General features: G+C 47.6%; 5 protein-coding genes across 5 annotated transcripts; 4 read left to right on the forward strand and 1 right to left on the reverse strand.

Moving 5' to 3' along the window:
- Nucleotides 1–570: 570 nt before the first annotated feature.
- DFJ58DRAFT_737093 (uncharacterized protein) lies at nt 571–822 on the reverse strand (the record flags this gene model as incomplete). Its single annotated transcript, XM_041386902.1, has 2 exons — nt 571–728; nt 780–822. The coding sequence occupies 2 exons, from the start codon at nt 820–822 to the stop codon at nt 571–573; spliced, it is 201 nt and encodes a 66-aa protein (XP_041235281.1).
- A 566-nt stretch (nt 823–1,388) lies between these two features.
- Nucleotides 1,389–1,893, forward strand: DFJ58DRAFT_737094 (uncharacterized protein; the record flags this gene model as incomplete). Its single annotated transcript, XM_041386903.1, has 2 exons — nt 1,389–1,471; nt 1,527–1,893. The coding sequence occupies 2 exons, from the start codon at nt 1,389–1,391 to the stop codon at nt 1,891–1,893; spliced, it is 450 nt and encodes a 149-aa protein (XP_041235282.1).
- An 821-nt stretch (nt 1,894–2,714) lies between these two features.
- On the forward strand, nt 2,715–4,939 carry DFJ58DRAFT_848537 (uncharacterized protein; the record flags this gene model as incomplete). The annotated part of the gene is given in 12 exon segments (XM_041393647.1): nt 2,715–2,922; nt 3,086–3,152; nt 3,204–3,261; nt 3,281–3,452; nt 3,513–3,717; nt 3,902–4,113; nt 4,163–4,251; nt 4,375–4,416; nt 4,445–4,492; nt 4,538–4,557; nt 4,606–4,750; nt 4,805–4,939. The coding sequence occupies 12 exon segments, from the start codon at nt 2,715–2,717 to the stop codon at nt 4,937–4,939; spliced, it is 1,401 nt and encodes a 466-aa protein (XP_041235283.1).
- A 917-nt stretch (nt 4,940–5,856) lies between these two features.
- Nucleotides 5,857–6,850, forward strand: DFJ58DRAFT_737096 (uncharacterized protein; the record flags this gene model as incomplete). Its single annotated transcript, XM_041386904.1, has 6 exons — nt 5,857–5,911; nt 5,968–6,020; nt 6,077–6,124; nt 6,186–6,383; nt 6,431–6,498; nt 6,550–6,850. The coding sequence occupies 6 exons, from the start codon at nt 5,857–5,859 to the stop codon at nt 6,848–6,850; spliced, it is 723 nt and encodes a 240-aa protein (XP_041235284.1).
- A 1,381-nt stretch (nt 6,851–8,231) lies between these two features.
- On the forward strand, nt 8,232–8,435 carry DFJ58DRAFT_621702 (uncharacterized protein; the record flags this gene model as incomplete). The annotated part of the gene is made up of 1 exon (XM_041381044.1): nt 8,232–8,435. A coding segment is annotated over one exon (204 nt), but the record flags the coding sequence as incomplete, so codon positions are not given.
- Nucleotides 8,436–10,242: the final 1,807 nt, after the last annotated feature.

The raw sequence follows: 10,242 nt of genomic DNA on the forward strand, positions 1-10,242 counted from the left end.
TTCATCTCCTTTCGGTATTCCTGTACACCGGTATACCGGTTATCCTTTACTTCCGCTTTGCTTACTGATCCGCTACACTTACGAATCCGCTTTTACTTGTACTTCATTCCCGGTTCATGATTCGTGATCCATCCAACTTACCAATACGCTCCACTTAGACTTTGCTTATACTTTCGTACATAGCCTCGCACCTTTGCTTATGGATCATTCCGTTAGCTATCCGTAGTATATAAACCTTTGTATATGCGCTGTAGTAGATCAGTTCGAATATCATCTTAGATTGCACTCATTCCGTCTGGACTCTGAGTCCCTCCGTTATCCATCCGGACTTGAGTACGCTACTCTTGTCTACTCCGAGACTTAGGATAGATTCCTATAGTCTACATATCCGCCTCTGTCTTCGGACAGTCCTCACCCGTTAGTTTCTAGTCCGGATCCGATCCGGATTGGCCGTTACTCTATACACGCGATACTTTAGCTCTCTGAAATAAGGGGCAAGACTCGGGAAAGGGGCACAGCGCACGAGCTGAGGCCGAAGCCCTTCGGATCCGATACTACTTGAGTACGGTCTTAACAGGGATCCAGGGCCCAATATCTACCATCTGCGCGCGCTTGAATGATGTCGGATTCGTTGTCGAAGGGTTGGGGAATGAATTTCATGTTGGGAGTTGTGATTACTCGGTGGCCATATGTAGCCACACAGAAAGCATCAGTGGCAGTCAGGTAACCTGGATATCGTCAATCAAGAGTAGTAGAGGTACGAAGATGCCAAAACGTACGGTCACCATCGCGCATGAATGGCTTGAAGACAGGAATCGACATGGTTGTAGCTCCAGGAACCGTGATATCGAGAACAGGGAAAGATACAGCGACTCGCAGTCACTGAGGAAGGAAATTTAAATGAAACAGCGACTCGAAGTCACTGCCGATTAAAATGCTACCACGAAGGCAGATAGCGAGAGAGAGAGTCTTGAAAGATTCAGGAGAAATCTGACGAAGGCGTGGTGTCAGTGATGATAGCATGAATCAGTGTAATGAACGAACTTACTGTAAAGGGCGACAGGAGTCTTGAGCGAGTCTGGTTAAAGACCTAATGTAGTCATAATAGCGTGACGAATAACGAATGTACTTACCTATGAAGTCTAAGACCCACGAAGGCAGTAAGAGTCTTGAAGATGGGAGAGATCTGGTGAGGGCGTGATGTTAGTAATGATAGCATAAATCAAGGTGGTCATAGCACGATACTGAGCTGGTGGATGACAAGACTGCCGACCGAAGTCTAAGCAATCGATAGTAGCAAACAACACGAAGTTGCTGCTCAAAGGACGCCCACCACGAAGGTAGACTGTAGAGGCTGGGGAATAGGCTGGGGAATGTGAGCCGCCGCGATGAGGAGTAGCGTTGAGGATGAGGAAAAGCGTTCAAAGTGGACTTCACACTTTGATTCAGTGTGGGAAAGCCCTTACCTAGAGTGGGAAAGCCCAGATCAAAGCCTGGGAAAGCCCTTCTGATTTCGACCAATTTAGTAATCTCATCAATGTTTGGCCCCATTTCCACTCATCGTCTGCCCTCTGCCCTCATCGTTTGCCCCCATCTTCAACCTCTGGCCTCATTGCATGGTCTGCCTTCGAGGCAGACAAGTTCTGCCTGTATGACTTCGTGTCATCCAGCGCTATCTGGCCGTCTGACTACGAGTCAGATTACGGTCTACCTACCTCAACACCTCGCCCACAATCCATCCTCTACAAATGTATGTGTCCATTTAACTCTATTCTAATTGATTACACGCAGGATTTTTCAACGACATCCTCATCTCCCACCCTTGTCTCCACCGCATCGACTGGCCTGATCGCATGGTTCTGCCTTCGAGGCAGACACGCTTTGGCTGGGTGACTTCGCGTCATCCAGCACTGTCTGGCTGTCTGACTACGAGTCGGATGCCTCAACACTGCGCCACTATCTATTCGTTCTCTGCGCAAGCGCATGTCCAGCAACTCAATTCTATTTCATCGTCTGCGGGAATTTTGAACGCTCAACATCTTTGTATTCCAACTACCGATCGGTACGTCCTCCCCCATCTTACAATTATACAATCGTTTCATTCTACTTACAACAGATAATCAAAGTTTGGGGTATGCAAAATATGGTAGGGACACTGGCGCGTATAATTGTAAGCATTCTTTTCTCGACACGCTGGAGGAGATTTTTGATGATGACCATGGCATCATCAGTACCGCCAGTAGCCTGGACTCTTACGCGCGGAGAAGCTCATATTCGCCCCATCACCCATTTGGACCCTCATTTTCGTAAGTTTCGAAGCTTTTTAATGTGGGCCATCCCCAATAAGTTAGTATACGATCCTTTGTGGTGAATATTCCATTTTTCTAACAATGTTCTTTCAATGTACCTCTGTTCGTTTCGGTGTCGATTGGGCGGGATTACAACTTTGGAATATTATTTCTTGATGTGTATTGGGTGCCTTACCATTAGTTAAAACCCGCAATGTTCATGTTTTTAAACAAGAATCTTTCTTCTTTTTGACTCGCAACCATTAGTTTTCTGTACTCTTCTATCGTCCTGTCAAGACTTCGAGTCTTGAAATCTAGCTGTAAGACTTCGTGTTTCACAAGCTGCCCTGCTTCAACATTCGTGTAAAGCACCCCCTTTTCTCAGTATCAAGCCCGCCTACGTTTCAATGGCACCGTCTACCAGAAATGCAGCCCGTCGTGGTGCTACCGGTACTGGCACTCATGACCCCACAGTGTCTGGCACCTATGTCATGCGCACACGCAGTGGTGTTGCCATCAACCCCCCCCGCCAAACAAAATAATAAGCGCCAAAGAAATGCTGTCCCCCCGAGTCATCTCCTGCTCCGGATGACCCTAACCGGCCAAAACCTCGTCCTTACCCCACGTTCCTCGGGTACGACCTTTGAGGACTATGCTCGAATCCTTGCTCGCCCTCGCAAACAACACTTAAAACCCACAGCGGACTCTGTCTCTTCTGGAATGGAGTGCAAAGCGACCATCCCCCAGGTAATGACTTACGGCATTCACAACAATAACTATACTAACCCCTTTCATAGATACACCTGACATCGACGATGACGTACCCGTTACGGACACTCGCATGGATGATGATATGAACGGCGGGTAGCGACAATGATGCCGATGATGATATGACCAATGAAGACCGTGAACAAGCCAGGCTAACGAAGATGAGGATGAGGATATGATGGCTCCGTACGTGGAAAGACTTCAGGTATCTATTTTTCATTTAGTATATCGTTGGGAAGGCTGACGGTTGTCACCGTGAAGACAACGTAGAAGGTGATAGCGACAACGACGCCAAGGATGGCGATGAAGAGCCTGAGGGTGGCGATGAAGAGCTTGAGGGTGGCGATGAAGAGCCTGAGGGTGGCGAAAATAACAAGGACTTCGAGACTTCACAAGGTATGTACTATCTTACTTTTCTCTTAGTGGGGAGGGCTGATGGTCATCTGTTGTACGCAGCCAGGAGACTTCGGCCTCGAAGGGTCAAGAAGGGCAGCTACAATTTACATTTCGATGATGGTTCTCAAAGCTCTTCATCGGATACCAGCTACCGTGAAGGCCCCGCAACATCTGATCAAGATTCCGCCCATGAGTCAGATGCAAACAAAGACCTCGACCCCAACCACAACAGCCCGTCTTCACCGCCTGCTAAGCGCAGGAAAAGGTCTTCAGCGATCGAAACTACCTTGGCCAACACTTCCCAAAAAACATCTCACTCGACAACCGTTCGCAAGAAGCATGCAGCTATTTCACATGGTGGCAACCCCACTCCAGCCAGTATAGTCTTTGGCCCGACGCCGGACATTGACAACAGTGAGAATGAAGACGAACCCTCAGGTCATTTAAAGCGTGGACGGCTATGTCAGGAGGGCATCGATGAGGCTCAGGAACTTGGACAGAAAACAGCAGAAGAAGCTGGGTGATTGGCGCCAAGTATGGCAAGTCCGCGCGCCTATTCTCATTGAGGCTGGTCTGTCCATCAAGCATTCACGATCAGAGTCTGATTGGAATGCCCACCAACGCTGGTTCATGGATAATAACCCCCGCAAGGACAAAGAATGTCAGTCCCCCATTCTGTGGTGTATATGATGCTAACTCGAGAGTCTCAGCTATCATCGACTGGAAAGAACGTCAACGCAAACATTATCATGCGATGGGCAAGGATGACGAAGAGTGGGACATCATTCGCAACTATAACGTTACTGGCGGCAATACCAATCAATCACGCGCCAAGACCATTTGTCAATGAGGGAGGATATTGCAAGAAAGGTACATCTACTTCATTAGCGCATTCTAAATTACGACTAATGACTCAATACAGTTGTCTGCTTATTCTCGCCTTGAAGGAGCGAGCCAGCCATCGGTCTGTATATATTTGATTACAACACAAGACGAGGCTGCTCGACGGCATCCGGCTTTGTGCGGGGCTCCGACTCATAGTCAGTTGATAATGAGCATCAACTGGATGCTTCGCGCAATATTAGATTGGGGTGACTGCAACGAAGTATACGTCTTATTATCTGGACTTTCCTACCTCCTGATATATTCACAGAGCGAAAGGCTACATATATCCGTTGTGCCGCAGTTCATGGGGGGAGTGGAGTAGGGGCTTACGAGATTCTACTTTCAAAGCAAAAACGAGGCTCCCCGCGACGTTTACAGGAGGATATGGCCAATTATGGTACTCGAGCACACTTGTGAGTACTCAAGTTTGTCCAAATTCAACGATTCATTGGATTCTGCTCAAATAGCGAAGTTTGGGTCAACCCAAAGCAGTCCAGTGGCGGAAGCTTCTTGACTATGCTTTCCAGTACAAGTTCATGATTAAGAACTGGCCTGAAGACGTTGAAGGATCTTCAACTCAGCTGAGGGTGCAGCTGATATAATTGTGAAGGGAGGAAATATGAGTGCGATATGTTCGTCCCTTAGGGAAGCGGAGAAAGCAAAATATCCACTGGTCAACTCTAGGGGGAATGCGCAAAGCGCGTGATAAGGCGAAAAGCGCGGGAACAAAGGCGCTATAGGCGCGCGAAGCGCGGGAAAGTCGCGCGTCGAAAAGCGGAACTGGGTGAAAGCGGTATGCGAGCGATAGTGAGATGTTAAGACGTGTACTGAGATGCTGATAAGACAACTGATGCGGATATGGCCACTAGAGCTAACTGCTACTAGGGCTTGCGATGATTTATTCAAAACATAATAAAAACTCGGAGATGGGACTGTCTATGATGATGGTGGTCCGTGGTAATGTGTGTTGTATAAAGTAAAAAAATGTGTAATGAAAAATGTGTACCAAGTGAAAATAAACATGGTACGATGTTGAAATAAATGATAAATGGAGAAATGCATACCTGGGAACTTGGTTGGACATGGGAAAACACAGTGGGAAGTCAGGCGCCCTATAGCGCTTAGGCGCGGGAAAGTTCGCCTAAAGCGCGCGCAGCGCGCAAGTCGCGGAAGTGTCGCCTATGTCAGAAGTGTCGCCTATGTGTCGCGCGAACGTCGCGTTTATCTGCGCAAGTGTCGCGTTGCATGCATTACTGTAGACTCGACCTATGTTGCAATATATGCCATTGTGAGGCTACTCAGGATCGAGTCTCTACAACGTCCTTCCTATCGGTCCCGAATTCAATCCTCACAACCTAAGTTCTCAGCACCTCAAGCTACTTGTCGTTCCTTTCATCAAGCGCAAAGCGCATTCTTATTATGAGGCAGAGCTCCGCACTGAAGCTGAGAGCTTGTTAGAGCTAGAGAAAAAGAAGTCAAGGGCAAGCGCCGAGGTCAGGGGCGCACTGTGGAAGACGTCATGAGTGAATTAGATGTCGATGTACCCGAGATCGAGTTCGCAGCTTGGCCAGATGGTATGTCATTTCCACGTTATCATTATACCTTTGTTTTCTGATGTCGATTGTGCAAGAATGTATCAAGCAGCTCAATGACGAGGTGCCGGAGATGTTCGACATTCCCTTGGTGACCAGTGCCTTGGATGTTGTGCTACGCAAGCTAGTAGACTCCGCCAAATTTAGGGTCTGTCCCTGAAGATATATTGGCAGCTCATGAAGCACATCCGGATGGTCAGACTCCCTCTACTCACGACACGCTGCCAAGTGATCATGAATCTCCTGTCACTCCGAGCCCCCCGACCTTGCCATCAAACCAACGTCACCCTACCAATTTCACAGCAGTACATCGCGCGAGGACACTCATCTTCCTCAAGTCCCAAATGTGTTTGATCGTGAATCTCGCCCTGTTCTGCCTACAAGCAGAGATGAACCTGTCGGTGGTGGAAGACGACAGGCTAGCCTGCCGTTCAAGGCGAAGAAACCTTTACGGGTAAGTGCTACGCTATTCCGTCAAGACTCAATGTTGATCTTCTTCAGGTTGACCCTACATTCATGCGCCGCATGGAGGAGAGTCCCGCTGACTCTCGTAATGATGCAGACTTGGAGTATGTCTTACCTTTCCACGACTTCCAACATATATTAATTTAATTGCTTAGGCTTGCGCCCTACCCAGGCCCTCGTCGTGAGGACAGAGATTTCGTTGCCCCAAACCGCCGCCGTGAATATTCTCGTTCACCTCCTGTATACCCTCAGCGAGATCCATCTCGCTCAAGGTACTATCGGCCCACCTACAGGCAACGCGAGACTTCTCCTGTCGCGCTTAGCGATGATGTTCTTATCCTGGACGTCCTGCTCACTCACGCCGGCAAAATCATGCTGATGATTTCAATCAGAGGTTCCAAAAGGAGAGCTGGTGACTCTCATTATGAAGACGGGCCTTCGCGGTTTCGCTACTAACATGGGCAAGAATTGTGCTGTCCACTCATTCATATTGACTTTGCTTGCCTTTGGTTGTTCATATTAGCGCCTCACGTTTTTGTACTTCGGGTACCTCTAGCTGTTGTACTTCGTGTACCTCTCACTGTTGTACTTCGGGTACCTCATCACTTCAGTTGTCTCTTGCGGATGAAGCTTTCACATGTAATGTTAGTACTCCCATGTGTCGGAACAAGACAGGTCATGTCTGTCTCCCTTTTGTTGACGATCTTGTAATGCAATCATATGTGTACCAACAGCCCAAAACGTGTGAAATTAAGTTTGCGCACTATATCTGTGAGAAGGTTTGGTGACAAAACGAATGGCAACATAATTTATCATCACATGCAAGAGGATTGAATCGACCTCCACGGATTTTTCTGCTGAAGAAAAAAAACAAATATTTAAAATGCACGTTGGCAGGTTCGAACTCACATAAACATGCTATGCAGGCATACACACACTCTAACCGTTACACCACAAGTCCTTATATTTAGGTGTCAAATTGTATATGGCTGCTGAATGCTGCTCATCTCATCAAAACTTTGCAAAGTCTTTTGCCCGTCATCCTATTCAGTCTACCACACTAGCAATTATGTAGCATAACATGTACTTTGCACACAATATTGCTTTTTGTAGATTTCAATTTCTATATTCAGATGGATTTGTGTTCACTGTGCTCAGGTAAATGGAAATATGTGCACTTTGGGTTGAATACAAATACTGAAATGCATGTGATTTGAACATACTCCGAAGTCTACAAGAGCTGATCAAGGCCAGCATAATAGCATAATTAGGGTGAGTGGGAACACCTGGATAGTAGTTGAGAGGTAGATGGAAGAGTCCAAATAGTGTCATTATGGTCAGCGGGAGAGCCCAACTGGTATAATTAGGGTGGTGGGAAGGCCCAGATAGTAGTAGAGGGTAGGCAGGAGAGCCCAAATGATGTGTATACAGTCGGTGGGAGAGCCCAAATGGTGTTGGTAGGGTTGGCGGGAAGCCCCGGTTGCTGATTGAGAGCCCGGTAGGCGGGAGCCCAGAAGATGCGTATATGGTCGGCGGGAGAGCCCAAATGTGTTGGTAGGGTTGGTGGGAAGGCCCGGTTGCTGATTGAATGGTAGGCGGGAGAGCCCAGAGGATGCATATATGGTCGGTGGGAGAGCCCAGAGGATGCGTATATGGTCGGTGGGAGAGCCCAGTTGCTAATTGAATGGCAGGCGGGAGAGCCCCGATGATGTGTATGGGGTGGGCGGGAAGGCCCGATAGTACTAGAGAGGTAGGGGAGAGCCCGAACAGTGCCATTAGCTAGTCAGATTTATCTATCCCCCCCCCTCTAGATAGCATCCCAAATTGAGATTGTGCCTACATTCCTCTCTTCACCTCTCATACCTCCTTAGAAAAGATTTGCTTCATTGGCGATGACAAAACAATTGCCACACTATGTCAGGATGATATCCACGACCTGAAGAGCATCTTCGAGGTCAAGCATCTCAAGGACCATGCCCTCTTCCTGAACACACAATACAGGATGCCTCCTCAAATTGGAAACTTCATCTCTCAAGCTGTTATGATGGCCTACTCGAGTCGAATATGCAACACCCCGTCACGAATGAGAGGATGGCTTCATTTTATCAACATTCCCAGCCAGGAACAGTAACATAGAAATATAGCCGGAAGAACCTTGGACAGTGCCAAACCATTTTCCATATTGCTACCATATTGCAAGCAAAAATAAGCGATTCCGCATTATCACCCCTTACGACGCTCAGCAGACATGAGATAAGTAAAGCTCCCACATTTTATTGCATATTATCTTTGCCACCCCCCCTTCCTTGCACACCCCCCCCGTCGTCTTATGACAGACTCAACAAGTAAAGCTCCCACATTTATTGCATATTATCTAATGCCATGCCACCCCCCCCTTTGTTGCACACCCCCCTGTTGTCTTATGACAGACTCGCAAGTAAAGCTCCCACATTTTATTGCATATTATCTTGCCACCCCCCCTTCCTTGCACACCCCCCCCGTCGTCTTATGACAGACTCGCAAGTAAAGCTCCCACATTTTATTGCATATTATCTAATGCCACCCCCCCTCCTTGCACACCCCCTGTCGTCTTATGACAGACTCGCAAGTAAAGCTCCCACATTTATTGCCTATTATCTTTGCCACCCCCCTTCCTTGCACACCCCCCCGCTTTGTCTTCTAACAGACTCGCAAGTAAAGCTCCCACATTTTATTGCATATCTGAGTCTGTGCCACCCCCCCGCTTTGTCTTCTAACAGACTCGCAAGTAAAGCTCCCACACTTTATTGCATATTATCTAATGCCAATGCCACCCCCCCTTTGTGCACCCCACCCGTCGTCTTATGACAGACCTCGCAATAAAGCTCCTCCACATTTTATTGCATATTATCTTTGCCACCCCCCCCTTCCGTGCACCCCCCCCCCCGTCATCTTATGACAGACTCGCAAGTAAAGCCTCACATTTAGTGCTATCCAAGTCTGTGCCACCCCCCCGCTTTGTCTTCTAACAGACTCGCAAGTAAAGCTCCCACATTTTATTGCATGTTGCTCGCAAGACAACCTCATTACTCAATGACTAGTGCTGCACTCAGTTAGACTTCTCTTACGTTTAGGACGCTGTTTCAAGCCAAAAATCCTGCAGGTTTTTGTCCCATATCAAAATCTTGTCTCAAGTGCATATACTGGCCTTGCATACCTAGTACTACTCCTTCTATGGATGTACAAATCATGAATTTTTATGCCGTCAAAATGTCTGAAAAAGGACCCCTATCACCCCTATTTATGATGGGAAAGCCCTCCTGATAAATGCCCCGGGACATCCCAGAGACATGCTAGAGTGATCCCGGTTGGGATTGGGAAAGATCAAAAAAGGTCCTTGGGATGGCCCAGATACTTGCTTCAGTATGGACCGGGACATCCCAGTACATGGGGTAAAATACTGGGAATACCATCCTAGAACACCCCTAGGTCCTTTGCTAGCCACAAACACATAGACCTAAGAAGTCATTTCAAGTGGTTGACTGAAGTGGCCCAAGTGCGCAAGAGGGTTATTTCATCATCGGAAGTGGAAGAAACATCCATGATTGAATTGATCTTGTGAGATCAGAAGCTGAATCCTGAATGTCCCACTTTGGTGTTAAAGGGGGTGGAGATTGAGAGGATCAGATAAGGGAGCCTTGGATGATCTGAGCTTTCAAAGATCTATTTCTCTTATCATCTATTGCTCAATGAAATACCACATGATTGGAATCTGTTGGATGTCAGATACTCGTTGTCGAGACCCGGGCCTCGGATCTCGGTACACTTCACTCGATTTTGATACCCGGGACACCATAGTTGGAACTTGT

Source organism: Suillus subalutaceus (assembly GCF_016647625.1).
Source record: "Suillus subalutaceus strain FC151 chromosome Unknown DFJ58scaffold_322, whole genome shotgun sequence".
In the NCBI taxonomy this organism is placed as follows: Eukaryota; Fungi; Basidiomycota; class Agaricomycetes; order Boletales; family Suillaceae; genus Suillus; species Suillus subalutaceus.